Below are 27,640 nucleotides of genomic sequence, written 5' to 3' on the forward strand. Positions count from 1 at the left end.
AGTCTTCGTGATTCAGTCACGTGATATCAAGATGGCGTCTGAACCACCCCCATTTGACGAGGAAACAGATCAGAAGGACGAAGATGATCTATTTTCTGACGCCAAGGAGGTAATAATTATATGCATCTGTTCATCATCTTAATCTGCACTTGAACTGATTAACGTATGAATGTGTGTTTCACCGTAAGTAAGCTGAAAGACTATTAGATTATCGGCAGCCGGCTTGACTCATTCCTTGGTGATTATTCATAAACAGTTCAGCTCCAATAAGCAGAAAGGCATCACGTTGTACGTACACACACGTACGTTATGACAATGGTAGCAGGTGCTCTAACGGCTCTAGATGGTAATATCGGCAGGGCGAGTTTACTTTTCCAAGCGATTGTGTTTGCTGTTTAAAGTTGGTAGTACCACCAATACACAGGGGGCGTGTCTTGTCCCCGATCAAAGCCCCTGTGTTGAGTGGATGTCCCCCCGCTGTGCCAACTGTTTCTATAGTCGGTCTTGAAACAACAAGTGCATTAGGCTGTAGTCCTTTTCTAAGTAAGAGTAAGATGTAAGCGGTTTTTTGGCAGGCATATATTTATGTACAATATATACATATAGGAGTATAAAGCTTTTTTACTGGCTTTTATTTCATATATATTAACATATGATCCACAATACACAATCCATTTTATCATTTACAATATATACATTTTACAATTTTCAACCACATGGACAAAATACTTTCACAAGCCAGTTAGATAAGAAGCTGCATTAGCATACTTATAAGTTCCATTTTGCAGGTGTTTCATTTGTGTCTTTAGTCTCAACAAACAACCAACCAACCATTCATTGCAACACCCTGGGATCATGAAGTGGTGCATCTTCCAGGGCACGTACCCACACATCTTCCAGGTGGTGTTCTGGAATTAGTGGCAGGGCTGCTGCTCTTCTGACTAGTTCCTTGATCTCAGGAACGTTTGAGAATTCTGTCTGCAAACTACACTTCTGTGCATAATGTCAAACACACAGATCAAAGTCAAAGAAGCAACCTTTTAATTGACAGTTAGGAAACACAGTTCTTACAGCAGTCTGGGCACCATCTTCAAAGTCTGTAAATACAGCTCTTGGCACTTGTTCAACATTGGTCAAAAGTGATGTTTTGTCTTCAGCACATCTAGAAAAATCTACATAAGTTTTCATTTTATGCAGCATCTCCAGCATGTCCAGTAAACTCGTACATCTTTTCTCATCCTAAGTCTTAACTTATAACCTTCGTAAACCAAGTTTTCACTGCCTTGAGAACTGAGTGTATACTGAACATTGACTTGAATGTTTGCCATGGTTGAATATGGATGCTTGACACAGTTGGGCCCTTAAAAGTATGCAGAATTGGAAATTGAATGATGTTCACCATTGTTCTTTGACCAATTTTACATTATTGATTGCCACTCACCAGTCATTAGAAATTGCTGAGTATTTAGTCATATGCATTCCTTCTCTGATGCTGGTAAATGATGACTTTCGCTCACCAATCAAAAAATCTTCAATTTAAGCCTTACAAGAAAGTTGGCATGTGAACAGTCCAAATGAGATACAGACTACCGAGATACAGACTACCGAGTATCGCTAATCCTCATACTGTTGTCCGCCTGACTGACCTGTTGTCTGTAAGAAAGTTGGCCATTTTGGGGTGAACGAATGATTGATAGCTCTGTTTAAAACGACGCATCAAGGTATATTTGGACATGCAGTTTTTTCCTTTGCCTCTTCACTGGACCTGTCATCAGTGAAATACAAGTTAATATTTTTAGGGCATTATTAACATGAATTTGGGAACTTTAATTTCAAATTTGTATTTTTTACTGACATTTGCTGCAAACTTGGTTGATTTACTAAAAAATCTGTTTAGTTCTTCAACACTTTAGTTTTCTGTTTTCACCTCTTTTTAATCTTCATGTTTTGGGCCATTGTTGATACTTTTATGTAGGATGTGAAAGGTAGTAGGGCAGAGACAAAGTCCATCATGTTTCCCTCATCATTCTGGTGTCATGTTGTTGTATTCTTTGAGGTCAGGAGTCCTTCTTTCATAGACCACAGGGCTTCGGATTGCCACTTTGTGTGAGTCGTTGACTCCAAGAAAAAAGAAATGACTCTCTTTCCAAACAGCATTTGTCAGAAAATTCCTAGAATGAACCCTGCATATTATTTTGTAATGGAGCTTGTGGCAGATGCATATTTACTTCAGTTATAATCCTGGGTGGGACTCGGACAAAGATGACATGATGTCTGTAACACTTGGAAATATTTCTTTGTTTCAGCAAAAGTCTGAGCCATCACCTAGTGAAGAGCCAGCAAGTTTGCCCATCAATGATGAGGATGCTGGAATTAAAGAAAAAGAGGAGGAGGACTTGTTTGCTGGTTAGTTTCAGGTTCCAGAAATAAGAAAATACTACCAGAAACTGTTTACTTCCAGTCAGCTCAGTGATTAAGTAGGGTATGGCATGTAGTTGCTTTATTTGTATCTCCAAACAAGTTCTTGTGATTATTAACAAAGTTGTTTCCAATGAGTAACAAACTGGTGATCATGGTGGACAGTATGTAGAATTATTACTAAGTATGTCTTATCAGGGTTTTAAATTGGTTCATTGTTGTGCAGCATGTCCTGAAAATTTTGGTCAAACTGGGTGATAATATAGAAGAATCTCCTATCAAAAGTTTATAAAAATAAAATCATTGAAATCTCCTTATGCCATTTGTCTCTAGCAAGTCGACTGCTTGTGATTGAAGGGTCTAAGCTCCAGCCTATGTCTAGACGTTGTAGTTAGTGATGTGATTGACTGACTGACTGTCTCTGTGTAATAAGATCTAGTGCCATCACATGAGAGCTACCCAGGCATCAAAATTGGGCTTGCTGACAAAAAAATGGTTCTTGAATGATTTGAATTCAGCTTGCTGGGACTGTCAAGATGCAAGATGATCAAGCCGGGGTTCCAGAAGTCTGAAAACTACACTTTGCCATGAACTGCAAAATATTTTCTTTTTCATGACTGACATGTTTCTGTGAATACCAAATTCTGAATAAGATGTACAGTACCTTGAAACATGTGATGCCCCAAGTCTGCAGTATTGCTTCTTTTGCTTAGTTTAAGACGGATCCTGGATTATCATTTTAGGATCAGACATTTAATTATATTGTCAGGGTACGTTTACAGCTGGTTATCATTGAGGACAGTTGGTCAGGGTGCATGTGCCCCCATTCATTTCATGTTTACTTGCTACTACATGACCTACTCTCCACTCCAGCATTGCCCAATGATGCTTATTCCATTCATTCCCTTCACTTCAATCAATTTAATGAATATTTATTTTAAAAGCTAGTCAGAAAGCAATTGGTAGTTATTATTTCTTTAAGTAAACAGGCAAGCTTGTACACTCAGTACTGCATGTGTTGTTGTGTAGGAGGTGGAGATGAGGTGAAGCTGGATGACTCAGACAATGAGGAGGAGGAAGTCCCCCCTGTAGCAGCTGCCGTGCCAGAGAAGGAAGCAGCTGAACCCGTTGTCGGTGCCGTCAGCCCCAAACCTGAACCAACCCCTCAGATCAGTGTTTCCCAGTCCTCTACAGCATCGTCAAAATTGTCAGGGACGACAAAGAGCTCTCGAGATGAGGTACAGAACCAAGTCATTCCTCCTGCTTGCTTCATACAGTCTTGATAACACCTACTGGTAGATGGAACTTGTTATCAGTGTCCACAAGTAGACAGGGTCCTGCGGTTAGTTTTGGAAATCTAAAACTTGGACTGTTTAAACTAGGGCAATGACAAGGCACGTAATTACTTTCATAAGGAAGAGAATTCATGGATGTCAACTTCTTTATTGTGAGGAACACATTTAATTCCTTTCATGCTTAATTGTGAACAGTGATAAGGATGCTGCATCATTCATAGATCATAATATGAGGGAGGACAGCTTCCTTCTTCCCAAGGCAAGGGAGTTAACTGACTGTAAAAGTCGTAGTTCCACCAGTGTCTGTTACGAGTTATGTCCCTTCTTTATTCCTCCTATTGACCAATCAGATTCCACCTCTCATGTCACATGCAGTTGCTTCAAACAAAACATTTCCACATAAATAATCCACAAAATCTATCCCTTTCACGGGGAGGGGCAGAAGGGTGGCCTAGTTGTGGTTAAAGATCTCGCTCGTCGCACTGAATCCCCGGGTTCAATTCCCCACATGGGTACAATGAGTGAAGCCCCTTTCTGGTGTCCCCTGCCGTGATATTGCTGGAATACTGGTGAAAGCAGCGTAAAATCCAACTCCCTCACTCACAAAGAGGTGGTACCTTGCATGTATATATTGAAAAATTAAGTACAGATCTCGATCTGAATCACTCACACTGGTGGAACCCACCACCAGCAGTGGGATTCAAGCAATAAGTGTGAGTCAGGATATGTATTTATTAGAGTAAAAATATCATTTAAACTTGTCCTGAATCGTATGTTAGAGCACCCACCCAGCCATCCCCTCTTCCCCTGTGTTTTGACCGTTAGGAAAGGGAAATAAGAAGTGACGAGTCTCCTGGTTTGGTCATGTTGGTTGTGGTGTGCTTGCACGGCTCAAATGTGCATTCGGGTGAGTGTTTTTTCTGTTCTCTGGGATCACAGTTCAGGAAGTTTCCACTACCTTTTGGAAATGAGATTAGATAAGCAATAAGTACGAGTCACGATCAGTATAAATGATCATTTGATGCTGGTTGAATGATTTGCGGATGTTATAGTCTTGTATTGATGTGAGAATTTGTTAATTTTGACACGATTGATGCCCACAGGTGGATGTTGATGATGAGGATGAAGGCACCATAGAGATTCGGGTGATGGAGCCACAGAAGATGGGTGATGGCATCGGCGCATACATGGTGTACCGAGTTGTAACTAAAGTAGGTCCTTCACCTGAACCCTTCAGCTCACACTCCGGTGCAGTGCTGACTTATGCATGACACCGCTGCCACAGGCTAATTTGCATATCACGTTACCGGATTTTTCTCTTGTTTGTTAACAAATGCGCTTTTTCAGAAATCAAAATAGAACGGACTAATGCAAGTATTTGGCACTTTACATTTTTTTTCATAATTATATAAATATGCTACTACAACTGCTTTTTCATGATTTAGGATATTTTCTCAATGAAACTTACCGATAACCCTTCCATGACATATGTTCTATCAAGATATGTAGACTTGTCAAAAATGAAGCAGATGAAAAACATATGCAATAACTTGAATGGACTGTGTAAGATGTGACGAATCATCACATGGCACTGCCCTGTGGCAGAGGTACTACGCATGGCACTCTGGATAGGAGAGTGCCTTCAGCTTCAGGTCTGTTGCCTAGAGCAGCAGGGATTTATCTAGGATTCAAACTAAGTGGTGTTGTCACCATATTGGGCAAAATTGGGATACCTACTTTCCTAAATTCAGATGTATGTTAACATGAATGCAGAGGACATACTTCAAAAGTACCGGGTAACATATCATTTTTAATTTCAACTAGTCAGTAATCCACTATCGTGTCTCTAGATTGCCTGGTACGCTGTCCCTGTCTGGTGAAGACAGGCAGATGTCCTGCTGTTTGATGTCAGGCGACACACGCTTACTTTTTATGCAGTTGTGAGGGCGGGTGCTACCGGTAGAGCAGAACATGCTTACCCTTTTCACAAACATCTGGTGTCATCACTGAATTTCAATGATGCATTCATATTATTTTCACTACTATTTTACGCCCAGTGGAGTCTGTTTCAGATGGTCAAGATGTTTTAGATTTACAAAACATGACACAGTTACAATCATCTGGAATTTTTATGACACTAGAAGCATGATTTTTCCATCAATTGTTTTCAAATCTGATGTAGACTATCCATGTCAATATGACCAAAACCGTTTTTAAGCGCTGTTACCTGAGGCAACAACCACCTTTCACTGTTTCAGACCAGCATTCCAGCATTCCGCAATCCAGAGTTGAGTGTTTTGCGGAGGTTCAGTGACTTCCTGGGTCTACATGCCAGGCTCCAGGAGAAAAATGTCAAGATGGGAATCATTGTCCCCCCAGCACCAGAGAAAAGCGTCGTTGGTATGAACTGGGATTTGTCTCTAGCTCTGGGAAAAGGAAATTGGGAGTTATTTAATATGGTTACACAGGTAGAAATATACAGAATCATTCACAGAACGGACATGTTTACAGTGGGTGTCAAAGCCATTTGGATTAGTTTTCATGGCAACGACTTTGACTTGGACTGAAAATGGTGGTAGTGCTCCTTTCCAGAGCAGATTTTGAAAAACATACAATATTTCTTCACCTAACTTGGTGCATAGCTAGGTCTACTGGTAAACTGTTGCTTTTTGATACTTATTTTTTGAGTATCCATTGGCACGACAGTGACTTTGACTGAAAATGGCAGTAGTGCTCGTTTCTGGAGCAGATCTTGAAAACCATACAATACTTCTTCCCTTGTACACAAGCAGACATGACATATTGCTGGGATACATGAGTAGTGCATGCTTGTTTTGTGTAGTGAAACACATGGATGGATTCACTGTTATGTTTTCTGCTGCAATAGATTAGGTGGTATATGTAGAATTCTACTGTTACATTATCCATCAACTTGGTGTTTTCCTTAAATCTGTGCTCAGGTTAACAGTGTGTCAGTTAACCTGGTGTTGTTGCAGGTATGACGAAGATCAAGATGTCCAAGGAAGAGTCGGGTTCTTCTGACTTTGTGGAGAGGAGACGAGCAGCACTTGAAAGGTATACATTATCTGTAGTGTGGTGGGGGACAACGGTACACATCATCTGACAACTTACACAGGTCTGACCGCCTCTGTAGTGTGGAGGGGGACAACGGTACACGTCATCTGACAACTTACACAAATCCGGCCGCCTCTGTAGTGTGGATGGGGACAACGGTATACGTCAACTGACAACTTACACAGATCTGACTACCTCTGTAGTGTGGTGGGGGACAACGGTATACGTCAACTGACAACTTACACAGATCTGACCGCCTCTGTAGTGTGGTCAGTCTGTTCTTGTGAGGAGTCAGTCTGTTATCGTGAGGAGTCAGTCTGTGTTATCGTGAGGAGTCAGTCTGTTATTGTGAAGAGTCAGTTTGTTATTATGAGGAGTCAGTCTGTTATTGTGAGGAGTCAGTCTGTGTTTTTGTGAGGAGTCAGTCTGTTATTGTGAGGAGTCAGACTGTGTTATTGTGAGGAGTCAGTCTGTGTTATAGTGAGGAGTCAGTCTGTTATTGTGAGGAGTCAGTCAGTGTTAATGTGAGGAGTCAGTCTGTTATTGTGAGGAGTCAGTCTGTGTTATAGTGAGGAGTCAGTCTGTGTTATCATGAGGAGTCAGTCTGTGTTATCGTGAGGAGTCAGTCTGTTATTGTGAGGAGTCAGTCTGTTATTGTGAGGAGTCAGTCTGTTATTGTGAGGAGTCAGTCTGTGTTATAGTGAGGAGTCAGTCTGTGTTATAGTGAGGAGTCAGTCTGTGTTATCATGAGGGGTCAGTCTGTTATTGTAAGGGGTCAGTCTGTGTTATCGTGAGGAGTCAGTCTGTTATTGTGAGGAGTCAGTCTGTGTTATAGTGAGGAGTCAGTCTGTGTTATCGTGAGGAGTCAGTCTGTTATTGTAAGGGGTCAGTCTGTTATTGTGAGGAGTCAGTCTGTTATAGTGAGGAGTCAGTCTGTTATTGTGAGGAGTCAGTCAGTGTTATTGTGAGGAGTCAGTCTGTTATTGTGAGGAGTCAGTCTGTGTTATAGTGAGGAGTCAGTCTGTGTTATCGTGAGGAGTCAAGTCTGTGTTATCGTGAGGAGTCAGTCTGTTATTGTGAGGAGTCAGTCTGTTATTGTGAGGAGTCAGTCTGTGTTATAGTGAGGAGTCAGTCTGTGTTATAGTGAGGAGTCAGTCTGTGTTATCATGAGGAGTCAGTCTGTTATTGTAAGGGGTCAGTCTGTGTTATCGTGAGGAGTCAGTCTGTTATTGTGAGGAGTCAGTCTGTGTTATTGTGAGGAGTCAGTCTGTTATTGTGAGGAGTCAGTCTGTGTTATTGTGAGGAGTCAGTCTGTTATTGTGAGGAGTCAGTCTGTTATTGTGAGGAGTCAGTCTGTGTTATAGTGAGGAGTCAGTCTGTGTTATCGTGAGGAGTCAGTCTGTTATTGTAAGGGGTCAGTCTGTTATTGTGAGGAGTCAGTCTGTTATTGTGAGGAGTCAGTCTGTTATTGTGAGGAGTCAGTCTGTTATTGTGAGGAGTCAGTCTGTTATAGTGAGGAGTCAGTCTGTGTTATAGTGAGGAGTCAGTCTGTGTTATCATGAGGAGTCAGTCTGTTATTGTAAGGGGTCAGTCTGTGTTATCGTGAGGAGTCAGTCTGTTATTGTGAGGAGTCAGTCTGTGTTATTGTGAGGAGTCAGTCTGTTATTGTGAGGAGTCAGTCTGTGTTATTGTGAGGAGTCAGTCTGTTATTGTGAGGAGTCAGTCTGTTATTGTGAGGAGTCAGTCTGTGTTATAGTGAGGAGTCAGTCTGTGTTATCATGAGGGGTCAGTCTGTTATTGTAAGGGGTCAGTCTGTGTTATCGTGAGGAGTCAGTCTGTTATTGTGAGGAGTCAGTCTGTGTTATAGTGAGGAGTCAGTCTGTGTTATCGTGAGGAGTCAGTCTGTTATTGTAAGGGGTCAGTCTGTTATTGTGAGGAGTCAGTCTGTTATAGTGAGGAGTCAGTCTGTTATTGTGAGGAGTCAGTCAGTGTTATTGTGAGGAGTCAGTCTGTTATTGTGAGGAGTCAGTCTGTGTTATAGTGAGGAGTCAGTCTGTGTTATCGTGAGGAGTCAGTCTGTGTTATCTTGAGGAGTCAGTCTGTTATTGTGAGGAGTCAGTCTGTTATTGTGAGGAGTCAGTCTGTGTTATAGTGACGAGTCAGTCTGTGTTATAGTGAGGAGTCAGTCTGTGTTATCATGAGGAGTCAGTCTGTTATTGTAAGGGGTCAGTCTGTGTTATCGTGAGGAGTCAGTCTGTTATTGTGAGGAGTCAGTCTGTGTTATTGTGAGGAGTCAGTCTGTTATTGTGAGGAGTCAGTCTGTTATTGTGAGGAGTCAGTCTGTTATTGTGAGGAGTCAGTCTGTGTTATAGTGAGGAGTCAGTCTGTGTTATCGTGAGGAGTCAGTCTGTTATTGTAAGGAGTCAGTCTGTTATTGTGAGGAGTCAGTCTGTTATTGTGAGGAGTCAGTCTGTGTTATTGTGAGGAGTCAGTCTGTTATTGTGAGGAGTCAGTCTGTGTTATAGTGAGGAGTCAGTCTGTTATTGTGAGGAGTCAGTCTGTGTTATTGTGAGGAGTCAGTCTGTTATTGTGAGGAGTCAGTCTGTGTTGTTGTGAGGAGTCAAGTTGTGTTATAGTAAGGAGTCAGTGTTATAGTGAGGAGTTAGTCTGTGTTATTTAAGGAGTCACTCTGTTATTGTGAGGAGTCAGTCTGTTATTGTGAGGAGTCAGTCTGTGTTATTGTGAGGAGTCAGTCTGTGTTATCGTGAGGAGTCAGTCTGTTATTGTAAGGAGTCAGTCTGTTATTGTGAGGAGTCAGTCTGTTATTGTGAGGAGTCAGTCTGTGTTATTGTGAGGAGTCAAGTTGTGTTATAGTGAGGAGTCAGTCAGTGTTATAGTGAGGAGTCAGTCTGTTATTGTGAGGAGTCAGTCTGTGTTATCATGAGGAGTCAGTCTGTTATTGTAAGGGGTCAGTCTGTGTTATCGTGAGGAGTCAGTCTGTTATTGTGAGGAGTCAGTCTGTGTTATAGTGAGGAGTCAGTCTGTGTTATCGTGAGGAGTCAGTCTGTTATTGTAAGGGGTCAGTCTGTTATTGTGAGGAGTCAGTCTGTTATTGTGAGGAGTCAGTCTGTTATTGTGAGGAGTCAGTCTGTGTTATTGTGAGGAGTCAGTCTGTGTTATAGTGAGGAGTCAGTCTGTGTTATAGTGAGGAGTCAGTCTGTGTTATCATGAGGAGTCAGTCTGTTATTGTAAGGGGTCAGTCTGTGTTATCGTGAGGAGTCAGTCTGTTATTGTGAGGAGTCAGTCTGTGTTATAGTGAGGAGTCAGTCTGTGTTATCGTGAGGAGTCAGTCTGTTATTGTAAGGGGTCAGTCTGTTATTGTGAGGAGTCAGTCTGTTATAGTGAGGAGTCAGTCTGTTATTGTGAGGAGTCAGTCAGTGTTATTGTGAGGAGTCAGTCTGTTATTGTGAGGAGTCAGTCTGTGTTATAGTGAGGAGTCAGTCTGTGTTATCGTGAGGAGTCAGTCTGTGTTACCGTGAGGAGTCAGTCTGTTATTGTGAGGAGTCAGTCTGTTATTGTGAGGAGTCAGTCTGTGTTATAGTGAGGAGTCAGTCTGTGTTATAGTGAGGAGTCAGTCTGTGTTATCATGAGGAGTCAGTCTGTTATTGTAAGGGGTCAGTCTGTGTTATCGTGAGGAGTCAGTCTGTTATTGTGAGGAGTCAGCCTGTTATTGTGAGGAGTCAGTCTGTTATTGTGAGGAGTCAGTCTGTGTTATAGTGAGGAGTCAGTCTGTGTTATCGTGAGGAGTCAGTCTGTTATTGTAAGGGGTCAGTCTGTTATTGTGAGGAGTCAGTCTGTTATTGTGAGGAGTCAGTCTGTTATTGTGAGGAGTCAGTCTGTGTTATTGTGAGGAGTCAGTCTGTTATTGTGAGGAGTCAGTCTGTGTTATAGTTAGGAGTCAGTCTGTTATTGTGAGGAGTCAGTCTGTTATTGTGAGGAGTCAGTCTGTTATTGTGAGGAGTCAGTCTGTGTTATTGTGAGGAGTCAAGTTGTGTTATAGTAAGGAGTCAGTGTTATAGTGAGGAGTTAGTCTGCATTATTTAAGGAGTCAGTCTGTTATTGTGAGGAGTCAGTCTGTGTTATTGTGAGGAGTCAAGTTGTGTTATAGTAAGGAGTCAGTCAGTGTTTTAGTGAGGAGTTAGTCTGCATTATTTAAGGAGTCAGTCTGTTATTGTGAGGAGTCAGTCTGTTATTGTGAGGAGTCAGTCTGTGTTATTGTGAGGAGTCAAGTTGTGTTATAGTGAGGAGTCAGTCAGTGTTATAGTGAGGAGTTAGTCTGTGTTATTTAAGGAGTCAGTCTGTAATTGTGAGGAGTCAGTCTGTGTTATCGTGAGGAGTCAGTCTGTGTTATAGTGAGGAGTCAGTCTGTTATTGTGAGAAGTCAGTCTGTGTTCTTGTGAGGAGTCAGTCTGTGTAATAGTGAGGAGTCAGTCTGTTATACTGAGAGGCGATGCAGTAAGGACATTGTACTAAACAAGTCTGTTGTCACGTTAATGGAACATGTTGTCTTTATGTAGTCCCACTGTAATGCTCCGGGCAGTGGGATTACGACAAAGGACAGGCACTATTCCCCACATGGGTACAATGTGTAAACTGATTTGTGTGTCCCCTTCCATGATATTCGTGGAGTATTTGCTGAATATGGTGTAAAACTCAACTCACTCACTGACCTAATGAGTCTATTGCAGGTACTTGAATCGCACAGCTCAGCACCCAGTTCTGAGGAGTGACCCTGACCTCCAGGACTTCCTGGAACGGGACGGGGAGCTGCCAAAGTCGACCAGCACCTCGGCTCTCAGCGGTGCCGGGGTCATGCGGCTCTTCCACAAGATGGGGGATGCTGTTGAGAAAATTACTTTCAAGATGGATGAAACTGATGAGGTATGTCTTCTTTTCATGAATTGAGATGACTTAAAAATGCCAAGTTATTAGTTACTAAGGAGGTTGCAGAGGTGCAGGGTTAGCTGTGTGATGTCACTGATGTGAGATAACTGTCAGCGTGACGGGACTGAAGGTTTCACACACACCCAGTCACATGAGGCAATGTTGCAGCTCTAGGGAGATGAATGCTTTTGTTCAGATCTTTGGATATATCTCACAGAATATCCTAATTATGTGATCAACAAGGAAAACGTGTAGAAGTAAAGAAGCCTGAACGTTACCCTGACTATGGATGAGACAGTATCTTCCTTCTTTCTTAGCAATCTGCACCCAACATCAGTTTTCAGATATATTTCATGTTTTTTATTTTCACGTTTTATTCTTAGCAGATATTTTGATGAAGATTTGTTAATCATGTTAATGAAATAATTAATTAATACAAGCCTACATCACATGGATTTTCTAGACACTTTAAATGTTTTTTTAGCTAACATAGTTATTGTTAGTACATGATAATTGTTATTCTCTGATCTTATTACATGATTAACTCATGGTTTTAAATATAGAACAATGTCTTGTTATGAATACACCATTTGTACAATGAGTCTTGTATTGATGTCTGTTACCTGAGGATTCAGTTCAGAACTGTTTATCGATTGTCTGCACTATGTACATGCAGTATGATGGTAAGAGGGTAGCTAATGCTGTGTGTTTTCCCAGTCAATAGGCCTTTATCTGCATACTTATTTTTGCTCAATCGTCCCTCGCTCCCCATCGTGTGGCGGCCAGTGGAGCTACCAGATGGAGGTAATGTCAGTGTCTGTCTGCACCCCCCACCTGTTGTGTCCGCCTTACAGCTGCAACAACACACAACCACAGTTTGTGTAGTGTCCATCTCAAACAGCTGCAACAACACAACACCAATCTGTGTAGTGTCCATCTGACACAGCAGAAACAACACAACAACAATCCATGTAGTGTCCATCTGACACAACTGCAACAACACAAGAACTATCTGTGTAGTGTCCTTCTCACACACCTGCAACAACACAACAACTATCTGTGTAGTGTCCATCTCACACAGCAGAAACAACACAACTATCTGTGTAGTGTCCATCTCACACAGCTGAAACAATACAACTATCTGTGTAGGGTCCATCTCACACAGCTGCAACAATACAACTATCTTTGTAGTGTCCATCTCACACAGCTGCAACAATACAACTATCTGTGTAGTGTCCATCTCACATACCTGCAACAACACAACAACTATCTGTGTAGTGTCCATCTTACACACCTGCAACAACACAACAACAATCCATGTAGTGTCCATCTGACACAACTGCAACAACACAACAACTATCTGTGTAGTGTCCATCTCACACAGCAGCAACAACACAACAACAATCCATGTAGTGTCCATCTGACACAACTGCAACAACACAACAACAATCTGTGTAGTGTCCATCTCACACAGCAGCAACAACACAACAACAATCCATGTAGTGTCCATCTGACACAACTGCAACAACACAACAACAATCTGTGTAGTGTCCATCTCACACAGCAGCAACAACACAACAACAATCCATGTAGTGTCCATCTGACACAACTGCAACAACTCAACAACAATCTGTGTAGTGTCCATCTCACACAGCAGCAACAACACAACAACAATCCATGTAGTGTCCATCTGACACAACTGCAACAACACAACAACTATCTGTGTAGTGTCCATCTCACACAGCAGCAACAACACAACAACAATCCACGTAGTGTCCATCTGACACAACTGCAACAACACAACAACAATCTGTGTAGTGTCCATCTCACACAGCAGCAACAACACAACAACCATCTGTGTAGTGTCCATCTCACACGGCAGCAACAACACAACAATCCATGTAGTGTCCATCTCACACACCTGCAACAACAGAACAACAATCCATGTAGTGTCCATCTCACACACCTGCAACAACACAACAACAATCCATGTAGTGTCCATCTCACATACCTGCAACATCACAACAACAATCCATATAGTGTCCATCTCACACACCTGCAACAACACAACAACAATCCATGTAGTGTCCATCTCACACACCTGCAACAACACAACAACAATCCATGTAGTGTCCATCTCACATACCTGCAACAACACAACAACAATCCATGTAGTGTCCATCTCACATACCTGCAACAACACAACAACAATCCATGTAGTGTCCATCTCACACACCTGCAACAACAGAACAACAATCCATGTAGTGTCCATCTCACATACCTGCAACAACACAACAACAATCCATGTAGTGTCCATCTGACACAACTGCAACAACACAACAACAATCTGTGTAGTGTCCATCTCACACACCTGCAACAACACAACAACAATCCATGTAGTGTCCATCTCACATACCTGCAACAACACAACAACCATCTGTGTAGTGTCCATCTCACACGGCAGCAACAACACAACAATCCATGTAGTGTCCATCTCACATACCTGCAACAACACAACAACAATCCATGTAGTGTCCATCTCACATACCTGCAACAACACAACAACAATCCATGTAGTGTCAATCTCACATACCTGCAACAACACAACAACAATCCATGTAGTGTCCATCTCACATACCTGCAACAACACAACAACAATCCATGTAGTGTCCATCTCACACACCTGCAACAACACAACAAAAACCTGTCTAGTGTCCATCTCACACAGCTGTAACAACACAACAACAATCTGTGTAGTGTCCATCTGACACAACTGCAACAACACAACAACTATCTGTGTAGTGTCCTTCTCACGCAGCAGCAACAACACAACAACAATCCATGTAGTGTCCATCTCGCACAGCAGCAACAACACAACAATCCATGTAGTGTCCATCTGACACAACTGCAGCAACAAAACAACAATTTGTGTAGTGTCCATCTGACACAACTGCAACAACACAACAACAATCCATGTAGTGTCCATCTGACACACCTGCAACAACAGAACAACAATCCATGTAGTGTCTATCTCACACACCTGCAACAACACAACAAAAACCTGTCTAGTGTCCATCTCACACAGCTGTAACAACACAACAACAATCCATGTAGTGTCCATCTCACACAGCTGCAACAACACAACAACAATCTGTGTAGTGTCCATCTCACACAGCTGTAACAACACAACAACAATCCATGTAGTGTACATCTTACACAGCTGCAACAACACAACAACTATCTGTGTAGTGTACATCTTACACAGCTGCAACAACACAACAACAATCTGTGTAGTGTCCATCTCACACTGCTGTAACAACACAACAATCTATCTAGTGTACATCTTACACAGCTGCAACAACACAACAACAATCTGTGTAGTGTCCATCTCACACTGCTGTAACAACACAAGAACAATCTGTGTAGTGTCCATCTCCATTGACTTTCACATGCATCTCGGATCACAGCCACATTGTTGCAGCTGTTGTTTGTCTGTCTGTCCAAATGTCTGTCTGTCAATACAACTTTGTGTCTGAATTTGTGCATATTGGCAGCTTTCAAAACTGCTTGCCAAGACATCAAAGGTGACACCATTCCACTCAGATAGAAAACAAACCTATGATGAAAAAGTCAATAAATAATGATCTCTCAAATCCAGCTGGTCACACCAAGCTGGTCACACCAAGCTGGTCACACCAAGCTGGTCACAAAGCCTTTCTTGTGTAGCCTGTATGATGAATTTAGGGATATTTTGCTCTTTCTGCCAAAAAATGTTGTCACTTTCAACATTTTAAAAAGAGTGTTTGCCTCGAGTGTATTTATTTTTTATCACTTTGGACATCCTGCATGTTGTTTACTATGTTCTGATGCCTTTTTATTTGAAAACTGATGTTGGGTTAAGTTGTAGAACAGCATTTGTGTACCTCCCGGCTGTATGTATGCGTCTAACAGCCATCAGTAGATACTCATTACCAGTTTGTTTGAAGTAGTTATAACTCTTGTTAGAAATTAGACTGTATTATTTCTGGAGACCGGAATGAAGTTTACCATGCATACAGTACACAATTTCCTTAACAGCATGCCCTAATACAAACTTAACAGTGTAAACTGCACAGTAACTGTCCAGGAGGAGGGGAAGGGAGGGCTGTGCCTTGGAGAGGGAGGGGTTGTGTCCTGGAGGGTTTGGGGAGGGGAGGATGGTCCTAGAGGGTGGGTTGAGGAGTGTTGTACCCTAGAGGGTAGGGGGAGGGGTTTGTGTCCTGGAGCGTTTGGGGAGGAGTGTTGGTTCCTGGAGGGTGGGGGTAGGAGTGTTGGTTCCTGGAGGGTGGGGGTAGGAGTGTTGGTTCCTGGAGGGTTGGGGCTGAGAGTTGTACCCAGGAGGATTGGGGAGGATGAGTGCTGTTGGATGAATACAGTGAGTGAAGCCAATTTTTAAAAGTGCACAAAATCACTTACAAAGTCTGAGGCATATTGAATTCAGTAATTCTGTTTGTATGGAGATGCAAACAGTTGTTCATCTTTCTCTAGTGTTGTTTTTTCCATTGAACGAATATAGTTTGGAATCTGGACTGGAATGCACCTTAGTGGCATTGCAGGTCACATTCAATATTGGTAGCACCAGGCTCCACATGTGTTAGCAGCAGGCCATAAACACAATACTGCTTCTCATTACTCTGAAACCACATGTCTTGATGCTGCAGCAAGTGTATGCATGTTTCAGAAAAGGTACAGGAATTCCATCGACTAATGTTAGGTCCAACAGAAGGATGTGTCTTTAGAAATAACGGTTTTCATTTCTAGTTTTGTGATGCAAAATGCAGTGAATGTATATTGTCTGACACCGCCTTGTGCATGGTCCTGCATGTGGGTATCAGCCACATGCATTTCTTGTGCATGACAAAGATCAAAATGCATGCTAAAACATGAATCAAGTTTGTTCTTAATTCCACCTAATTTATTTCATCTCTTTTCATACAAGCTTGACCTCCTTTCTTTCTATATATCTGAGGATAAACCTTATGTTTTGAAATATTCCAGTAAACCAAAGGACAGTTTTCCATTCAATAGCTGAAAAAAGCTCCATCCTTCTTCTCCATACATGCATAGTTGAAGTATAGTAATGGTGCGTCAAGTGCATACATAGATGAAATATGTATAATCTTTGACCTCACTCTCATGCTGGGATGCTTTAGTAGACACACTATAGCAGACAAGTTTTGTTTTCAGTGGTTTGAGGAGAAACAGCAACAGATTGAGGCCTTGGACCAACAGCTCCGTAAACTCCACTCCAGTGTTGAGGCCCTCTCCATGCACAGGAAAGGTACACACAGTAACACATTCTGTCCATGCACAGGAAAGCTACACTATTACATTCTCTCCAAGCAAAGGGAAAGGTACACTGTTACACATTGTCTCAATACACAGGAAAGGTATACTGTTACACATTCTGTCAATATACAGGAAACATACACACTGTTACACATTCTGTCAATACACAGGAAACATACACACTGTTACACATTCTGTCATACACAGGAGAGGTACACTGTTACACGTTCTGTCAATACACAGGAAAGGTATACTGTTACACATTCTGTCAATACACAGGAAACATACACACTGTTACACGTTCTGTCAATACACAGGAAACATACACACTGTTACACATTCTGTCAATACACAGGAAACATACACACTGTTACACGTTCTGTCAATACACAGGAAACATACACACTGCTACACATTCTGCCAATACACAGGAAACATACACACTGTTACACATTCTGTCAATACATAGGAACGTACACACTGTTACACATTCTGTCAATACACAGGAAAGGTATACTGTTAGACGTTCTTTCAATACACAGGAAACATACACACTGTTACACATTCTGTCAATACACAGGAAAGGTATACTGTTACACGTTCTGTCAATACACAGGAAACATACACACTGTTACACATTCTGTCAATACACAGGAAAGGTATACTGTTACACATTCTGTCAATACACAGAAAAGGTATACTGTTACACATTCTGTCAATACACAGGAAACATACACACTGTTACATGTTCTGTCAATACACAGGAAAGGTATACTGTTACACATTCTGTCAATACACAGGAAACATACACACTGTTACATGTTCTGTCAATACACAGGAAAGGTATACTGTTACACGTTCTGTCAATACACAGGAAACACACACTGTTACACATTATGTCAATACACAGGAAAGGTATACTGTTACACATTCTGTCAATACACAGGAAACATACACACTGTTACACATTCTGTCAATACACAGGAAAGGTACACTGTTACATATTCTCTCAATACACAGGAAACATACACACTGTTACATGTTCTGTCAATACACAGGAAACATACACACTGTTACATGTTCTGTCAATACACAGGAAACATACACACTGTTACACATACAATAAAACTCAATAGGAAAGTAAAGTAACCTCACAATTCCTCCTTACTCATCTTCTCTTGCAGAGCTAAGCATGACAACGGCCGTGTTTGCCAAGAGTGCTGCCATGTTGGGGAGTGTGGAGGAACACACGGCTCTGTCACGGGCCTTGTCCCAGCTGGCCGAGACGGAGGAGAAGATCGAGCAGCTGCACAGAGAACAGGCAGAGCATGACTTCTTCACCATGGCTGAACTCATGAAGGACTACATCTCCCTCATAGGAGCAGTCAAGGTGAGGCTCCAGCAACATCTGTGGACTCTTTAAACCAAAGTAGGGAGCTGCAGCATGTTGTGTCAGGCAGAGCTGACGTAGGAAGCTACATCACTGTTGTGCCAGGCAGAACTGATGTAGGGAGCTGCAGCACTGTTGTGCCAGGCAGAGCTGACATGGGGTGCTGCAGCACTGTTGTGCCAGGCAGAGCTGACATAGAAAGCTACATCACTGTTGTGCCAGGCAGAACTGACGTAGGGAGCTGCAGCGTTGTTGTGCCAGGCAGAGCTGACGTAGGGAGCTGCAGCACTGTTGTGCCAGGCAGAACTGACGTAGGGAGCTGCAGCGTTGTTGTGCCAGGCAGAGCTGACGTAGGGAGCTGCAGCACTGTTGTGCCAGGCAGAGCTGACATGGGGTGCTGCAGCACTGTTGTGCCAGGCAGAGCTTAGGTAGGGAGCTGCAGCACTGTTGTGCCAGGCAGAAATGACATAGGGAGCTGCAGCACTGTTGTGCCAGGCAGAGCTTAGTAAGGGAGCTGCAGCACTGTTGTGCCAGGCAGAGCTTAGGTAGGCAGCTGCAGCACTGTTGTGCCAGGCAGAACTGACATAGGGAGCTGCAGCGTTGTTGTGCCAGGCAGAGCTTAGGTAGGGAGCTGCAGCACTGTTGTGCCAGGCAGAACTGACAAAGGGAGCTGCAGCACTGTTGTGCAAGGCAGAGCTTAGGTAGGGAGCTGCAGCACTGTTGTGCCAGGCAGAGCTTAGGTAGGGAGCTGCAGCACTGTTGTGCCAGGCAGAGCTTAGGTAGGGAGCTGCAGCACTGTTGTGCCAGGCAGAGCTTAGGTAGGGAGCTGCAGCACTGTTGTGCAAGGCAGAGCTTAGGTAGGGAGCTGCAGCACTGTTGTGCCAGGAAGAGCTTAGGTAGGGAGCTGCAGCACTGTTGTGCCAGGCAGAGCTGACACTGGGGAGACTCGGCCCCGACAGCCTGCACCTCAACTGTAGATACCTCTATTCCTACATGAAGCACACTTGCAATGAAAGCCAGGACAAACCTGGTGATGCAGGCACATGCTCCTGTGTGCAGCATCAGGGCTCGTGGAGAGTTGTCAGACGTTCAGCTTTCTAGCATCTTTGTTCGAAACATTCCTCTGTTCAGCCAGCAGTGAATGTGTGCATGGTAGGATGATATGGTAACATGAATGTTAACCGTCATTTTGTGACTCAGAGATTCATTATAATTGAGTCTGTGTCATGTTGTCAACAGTGTAACCCTACGTTTACATTTGGCATCAGCAAAGATTTACTGGTTTCACAATTGTTAAATTTTCCACGTTCCAGAAAATATTGATATCAAAACTGTACTGAAATGTACTGAAAGACAACTGTGATTGAGCATACTTTTTAGACACAGATATACATTCTGAAATATTTGGCTACAACACTGGAAACCAAATCCGTTCCTGCACCCCAGTAGGTAAGACGGACACCCAGCTTGTTTCCATGTTGTACTGACTGTGTTGCAGGAGGTGTTTCATGAGCGCTACAAGCTGTACAAGAACTGGAAGGATGCTGAGGTGGTCCTGGGGAAGAAACGCGAGAATAAGGCTAAACTGGAGGTGCAACACAAGACAGACAAGATCTCACAGGCACAGCAGGAGATCACAGAGGTCAGTTTGTGGTATCTAACTGTCACTGTGTCATGCTTGACATATTATGCAGAAAAGTCGGAACACTTCACTTAATTATTCTATATAGCAAGGGGCTGTCATGGGCTACACATATGGGGTGTCAAAGAATTCTAACACCTTACTATGTTTCATTGTACAGGTAGGTGATCTGTGCATGTCACACCTCTCCTGAATTCAGATATCTGTCGGTCCCTTTATCAGTTCCATTGTTCAGACACTTTACATGTCAACATGTGTCCGTCCCCTTATTCAGGCACTTTACATGTCAACATGTGTCCGTCCCCTTATTCAGACACTTTACATGTCAACATGTGTCGGTACCTTATTCAGACACTTTACATGTCAACATGTGTCCGTCCCCTTATTCAGGCACTTTACATGTCAACATGTGTCGGTACCTTATTCAGGCACTTTACATGTCAACATGTGTCCATCCCCTTATTGAGACACTTTACATGTCAACATGTGTCCGACACCTTTTTAAGACACTTCACATCTCAAAATGTGTCCATCCTTTTATCCAGACACTTTACATGTCAACATGTGTCCGTCCCCTTTTTCAGACACTTAACATGTCAACATGTGTCCATCCCCTTATCCAGACACTTTACATGTCAACCTGTGTCTGTCCCCTTATCCAGACACTTTACATGTCAACCTGTTTATAGTGCCTTCGTAATGTCACACATGTTTACAATGTCAGTAGTGATGGACTGTCATCATATGTCCTTGCCTGTGCTGTCCAGTGCAGCGTAGCAGTAGTACATGTGTACAGTGAACTGTATTTATCTCCTCTATATTATCATATAAAATATTTGTATATAATGAACTCTCTACAGTGAACAAACGTATATAGCTAACTGATATCTGATCCCCGACAAGCCCAGATACCACTGAAATCTCACTCAGTGTCAAGTGTCACTGATTATTGGCTATTCGCAATCAGCGGCGTATCAGCGTGATCAACGGTGATGATTCAACCTTGTTAAACTTGCTTATGTTAATCTTACCTATAATTGGACTAATATAATTTAAGGTTATTAAATTACTGTATGAAATGTTATTAATTGAATGCTATGAAGTGATCACTACAAATACAAGTCAATGCTGCAATTACGAGCATTGTGTTTTGTTTTAACTGAGATGGTGGACGTTTCTGAGTGAAAACGTATATAAAGAATGTGTATAACTGATTTCTCCGGTCCCTTGTAGTTTGTTATTTCCATGTTCTACTCTATTTTACTGGGTATATTGAATGCAACTAGTACCTTGTTAATATAATAGGAATGTTTGCTTGTTTGCAGTATGAACAAAAGGTAGAGAAAGGCCAAGAGGATTTTGAGAAGATCTCTGACACAATAAGGAAAGAGATTCGCCGCTTTGAAAAGTATCGGGTCATAGACTTCAAGAACAGTGTAGTGAAATACTTGGAAGCTCTGATGGAGAACCAACAGAAGGTAGGCTCATCACATCCTTGGTCTCACTTCACCACAGGTAGGCTAATCACATCCTTGGTCTCACTTAGCCACAGGTAGGCTCAACACATCCTTCGTCTCACTAAGCCACAGGTAGGCTCATAACACCCTACGTCTCACTTAGTCACAGGTAGGCTCATCACATCCTTGGTCTCACTAAGACACAGGTAGGCTCATCACATCCTTCGTCTCACTAAGCCACAGGTAGGCTCATAACATCCACATGCTTACCTTGCCACAGGTAGCCTCATCACACCCTTGGTCTCACTAAGCCACAGGTAGGCTCATCACATCCACCTGCTCACTTCACCACAGGTAGGCTCATCACATCCTTGATCTCACTTCACCACAGGTAACCTCATCACATCCTTGGTCTCACTAAGCCACAGGTAGGTTCATCACATCCACATGCTCACTTCACCACAGGTAGGCTCATCACATCCACATGCTTACCTTGCCATAGGTAGGCTCATCACATCCTTGGTCTCACTAAGCCACAGGTCGACTCGTCACATCCTTGGTCTCACTAAGCCACAGGTAGGCATCATCATATCCTTGGTCTCACTAAGCCACAGGTAGGCTCATCACATCCTTGGTCTCACTAAGACACAGGTAGGCTCATCACATCCACCTGCTAACTTCACCACAGGAAGGCTCATCACATCCTTGGTCTCACTAAGCCACAGGTAGGCATCATCACATCCTTGGTCTCACTAAGACACAGGTAGGCTCATCACATCCACCTGCTAACTTCACCACAGGTAGGCTCATCACATCCTTGGTCTCACTTCACCACAGGTAGGCTCATCGTATCCTTGGTCTCACTTAGCCACAGGTAGGCTCATCGTATCCTTGGCCTCACTAAGCCACAGGTAGGCTCATCACATCCACCTGCTCACTTCACCACAGGTAGGCTCATCACATCCTTGGTCTCACTAAGACACAGGTAGGCTCATCACATCCTTGGTCTCACTAAGACACAGGTAGGCTCATCACATCCACATGCTCACTTCACCACAGGTAGGCTCATCACATCCTTGATCTCACTTCACCACAGGTAACCTTATCACATCCTTGGTCTCACTAAGCCACAGGTAGGTTCATCACATCCACATGCTCACTTCACCACAGGTAGGCTCATCACATCCACATGCTTACCTTGCCATAGGTAGGCTCATCACATCCTTGGTCTCACTAAGCCACAGGTAGACTCGTCACATCCTTGGTCTCACTAAGCCACAGGTAGACTCGTCACATCCTTGGTCTCACTAAGCCACAGGTAGGCTCATCACATCCTTGGTCTCACTAAGCCACAGGTAGGCTCATCACATCCTTGGTCTCACTAAGCCACAGGTAGGCTCATCACATCCTTGGTCTCACTAAGCCACAGGTAGGCATCATCATACCCTTGGTCTCACTAAGCCACAGGTAGGCTCATCACATCCTTGGTCTCACTAAGACACAGGTAGGCTCATCACATCCACCTGCTAACTTCACCACAGGTAGGCTCATCACATCCTTGGTCTCACTTCACCACAGGTAGGCTCATCGTATCCTTGGTCTCACTTAGCCACAGGTAGACTCGTCACATCCTTGGTCTCACTAAGCGACAGGTAGACTCGTCACATCCTTGGTCTCACTAAGCCACAGGTAGGCTCATCACATCCTTGGTCTCACTAAGCCACAGGTAGACTCGTCACATCCTTGGTCTCACTAAGCGACAGGTAGACTCGTCACATCCTTGGTCTCACTAAGCCACAGGTAGGCTCATCACATCCTTGGTCTCACTAAGCCACAGGTAGGCTCATCACATCCTTGGTCTCACTTAGCCACAGGTAGGCTCATCACATCCTTGGTCTCACCAAGCCACAGGTAGGCTCATCACATCCACATGCTCTCTGCACCACAGGTAGGCTCATCACATCCTTGGTCTCACTAAGCCACAGGTAGGTTCATCACATCCACATGCTCACTTCACCACAGGTAGGCTCATCACATCCACATGCTTACCTTGCCATAGGTAGGCTCATCACATCCTTGGTCTCACTAAGCCACAGGTAGACTCGTCACATCCTTGGTCTCACTAAGCCACAGGTAGGCTCATCACATCCTTGGTCTCACTAAGCCACAGGTAGGCTCATCACATCCACATGCTCTCTTCACCACAGGTAGGCTCATCACATCCACATGCTCTCTTCACCACAGGTAGGCTCATCACATCCTTGGTCTCACTTAGCCACAGGTAGGCTCATCACATCCTTGGTCTCACTTAGCCACAGGTAGGCTCATCACATCCTTGGTCTCACTTAGCCACAGGTAGGCTCATCACATCCTTGGTCTCACCAAGCCACAGGTAGGCTCATCACATCCACATGCTCTCTTCACCACAGGTAGGCTCATCACATCCTTGGTCTCACTAAGACACAGGTAGGCTCATCACATCCACATGCTCTCTTCACCACAGGTAGGCTCATCACATCCTTGGTCTCACTTAGCCACAGGTAGGCTCATCACATCCTTGGTCTCAGTAAGCCACAGGTAGGCTCATCACATCCACATGCTTACTTTGGCACAGGTAGGCTCATCACATCCTTGGTCTCAGACACTACAGTTATACTATAACACGCAGACACTTCATTTATAATAGAACAAGCAGACGCTATACTTATACTAGAACACGTAGACACTATAGTTATACTACGACACTACGACACTCAGACACTATAGTTATACTAGGACACTCAGACTCTATAGTTTTCCTATCATAAAACATTGAGTGATTGTTTCTTCTTTCTGTGTATATGCGTATCCTTAACCACTGAGTGACTATTTCGTCTTATGACTTTAACTGACAAAACCCCAGCAGCTATTTCATAACGCACGAGAATACTTAAGAGAATGATTAATCGCTTACTGAATATGTTGCTGATATGGCTGTACTTCCTTTCAGATGATAAAGTTCTGGGAAACATTCCTGCCGGAGGCCAAAGCTATTGCATGATACCCCCGGTGTTCGGAGACTGTACAGTGGACATCTACTACAATAATCAATATTTAATTTACATTGTCCTTAAGTCATCAAGCTTGTTTTCAAGCTAGTCAGTGAGTCTGGTTTTGTACTGCATAACAACTTGATCCCAGGAGCTCTGCTGGAGTCCGTCACTGACCCTGGAGTGCTTGCTGGCAGTCTGTCTTACTGACTCAGTGTCCTCCACAATATATATTGTACCAGCGAAGAGGCCCCACAAATAGTACCATCAACTACAACATTGTCCCATGGTTGGGATTCCTGTTTCAAATCTGTTCACAGATTTGTTAAGATTTACAAGTTTTCTTTATGCTGTCCATTTCAAGGTGTAGATTGTCAACATTTGAACTGAAATCTTATGGACCTTTTGGATACAAGTTGCTGGACATACATTTGCCTTATTTAGTTCCTAGACTATGCCGAAGGTTTAATGATGCAGTCATTCTTCTGTCTGATCAATAAGTACAAATATGTGATATTTTATATTCTTCATAACATTCAGTTTATGTTTCTGATTGATAGTGAAATATTAAACAAGGTGAACACTCTTGAAATGAACCAACTTCTCACTGGTAGCAACAGGATTAGCTTTTCTCTGCGGGCAAATAATTCTACACCTGCTTCATTTAGTTTCACAGGAATGTAGCAACATGTGTGTTAATGTCATAATAGAGCACGGCAAGACCTGAATCCCTCCTTGCTTGTGTTGTCTCCCTGTCTCCATGATTAGCAGGGTCTTGTCAGATACAGTCTTACTTCTGGCGGCATTGTGTCGGACTATTCTACTGTTAATCCACATGATTGTATGTTATTGTAGACCTGCACTGGTAGCAGAAATGGCTTCATAATATACCATATATAAATGTCCTCACTAGTTCACAGGTTTGTATATACTGAATTCCACCATGCCCCATGGGTGGATGACTTCCAAATGTAGGGACAACATCCCACGGTGGTGACATGTATGCACTGGTGATGGTGGCCGTTGTGTGTACAGACTGTGAAGTATTGCCGATGTACACAGGAGACAGGAAGCTAGGCAGGCAGGCAGGAGGGTTCATGCTGCACCTTCTTTACATATCCCTGTAACAACACTGTTCATAGTCTCACTCCCATCTTCCCGAGGCAAGAGGGTTAACTGACTTTAAAAGTCCAGTTTCCACCCTTGCCGAACAAGGCTTAAATTCCTTGGCTTGATCTTAGTGCCACAAGTGGCTATTACGAGGTTATGTCCCTTCTATGCCTTTCCTATGGACCAATCAGATTCCATATACTCTCATATCATTTGCATCAGCTTCAAACAAAATGGCAGCCCCCAGCCAAGAGGATCTGATCGATACTCAAGATCTATTTTGTGATAAGACAGGTCTTACATCGCGAAGTGCCTCAAATCACGTGAGCACCTTGATTGAAAACATGAAAAGATTTGGAAAATATCTCTTGACAACGAATTGGCAGTGCACATGTTTTGCTAATCCTACAATTGACCAAAATCTGCATGACAGTTTACGAACTGGATTTTGATTTCAATGTGCGATTTTGATTGGACTATGCATAGACTTGTTAGTCCAGCCAAATTCTAACTCCATAATACCAGCCTTGTTTGACAAGGGTCGAAAATTGACTTTTATAGTCAGTTAACTCCCTTGCCTCGGGAAGATGTCTCACTCCTTGCACATCCACAACAACCAAACAATGATTGAGATGCCCAGTGTCCATGATGTGCACAGATTACTGTGGGATGTAGCTCTGCACGGGAGAGTCCAGGGAAGGCGGGCCTATCACAACTAACATGTAAACCATCATGAGGTTGTGTTCACGTCATGATATAGGTACTGTGACGTGTCAACCATCGTGGGTTTCACCGAAGTGGTAAACGTCTTAGACCTGCATCACTTCGGGCTTTCCTCCTACATTAAGCCGTGATATAACTGGAATAAAGTTAAAAGCGGAGTTAAAACCCAAGTCACTCACGTCATGATATAGGTACTGTGACGTGTCAACCATCATGAGGTTGTGTTCACGTCATGACATAGGTACTGTGACGTGTCAACCATCATGAGGTTGTGTTCACGTCATGACATAGGTACTGTGACGTGTCAACCATCATGAGGTTGTGTTCACGTCTTGACATAGGTACTGTGATGTGTCAACCATCATGCGGTTGTGTTCACGTCATGACATAGGTACTGTGACGTGTCAACCATCATGAGGTTGTGTTCACGTCTTGACATAGGTACTGTGATGTGTCAACCATCATGCGGTTATGTTTACGTCATGACATAGGTACTGTGACGTGTCAACCATCATGAGGTTGTGTTCACGTCTTGACATAGGTACTGTGACCTGTCAACCATCATGAGGTTGTGTTCACGTTATGACATAGGTACTGTGACGTGTCAACCATCATGAGGTTGTGTTCACGTCATGACATAGGTACTGTGACGTGTCAACCATCATGAGGTTGTGTTCACGTCATGACATAGGTACTGTGACGTGTCAACCATCATGAGGTTGTGTTCACGTCTTGACATAGGTACTGTGTGCAGCCACCTTTTCAAGACCCTGGAGTTGCCTCTGCTCTGATGATGATAAATTGGGAAGATGTTGCGTCTCATTCATTTCTCAGCAGTAGATTTATGATAGTCAATATACATTTTAGGAAAGGATTTTCTTTGTACAAATTGTATTTGAACCTGATTTTAGAATGATTTGTTGTAAATCTTTTATGATATGAATCAAGGACTTTTTTTATGAAATGAGCTAAGTCACGGTACTTCCACCAACTGTGCAATTGTTTGTGGACTGAAACATACTCTACAGTTACGGGGGTTTGATGTTAGTGTGTCAGGACTGCTCTCTAGACGGTGTAGACGTCACACATTTCACAGCACCTGTGTCTAGCATGTGTATTATTTAGCTGTGTGTGAGTCTGTGGCACTTCTGTGACTTGTACATTTCACGCCACCCTGTACATGTTACATGTGTACATCTCATGTTGAATGAACAATGTATTTGTTACAA

At 43.1% G+C, this 27,640-nt stretch overlaps 1 protein-coding gene across 5 annotated transcripts; it reads left to right on the forward strand.

The window, feature by feature from the left end:
- Window positions 1-27,640, forward strand: LOC124122516 (sorting nexin-2-like). 5 transcript variants are annotated; one of them, XR_007223269.1, is made up of 14 exons: window positions 3-109; window positions 2,307-2,406; window positions 3,448-3,656; window positions 4,817-4,924; window positions 5,972-6,113; window positions 6,710-6,788; window positions 11,537-11,729; window positions 12,450-12,536; window positions 16,959-17,052; window positions 18,245-18,450; window positions 19,949-20,092; window positions 21,418-21,570; window positions 24,539-27,079; window positions 27,130-27,640. XR_007223269.1 is itself a non-coding variant. In XM_048403745.1 (13 exons), the coding sequence occupies exons 1-13, from the start codon at window positions 32-34 to the stop codon at window positions 24,587-24,589; spliced, it is 1,644 nt and encodes a 547-aa protein (XP_048259702.1). In that variant the 5' UTR covers window positions 1-31; the 3' UTR covers window positions 24,590-27,640. The 5 variants fall into 5 exon arrangements, 3 of the variants coding, with proteins under 3 accessions (XP_048259702.1, XP_048259704.1, XP_048259707.1); XR_007223267.1 differs by having other exon boundaries at window positions 24,539-26,602; window positions 26,653-27,640; XM_048403745.1 differs by having other exon boundaries at window positions 1-109; window positions 24,539-27,640.

This window comes from Haliotis rufescens, unplaced genomic scaffold, assembly GCF_023055435.1.
Source record: "Haliotis rufescens isolate VD_foot unplaced genomic scaffold, xgHalRufe1.0.p SCAF_1, whole genome shotgun sequence".
NCBI lineage: Eukaryota > Metazoa > Mollusca > Gastropoda > Lepetellida > Haliotidae > Haliotis > Haliotis rufescens.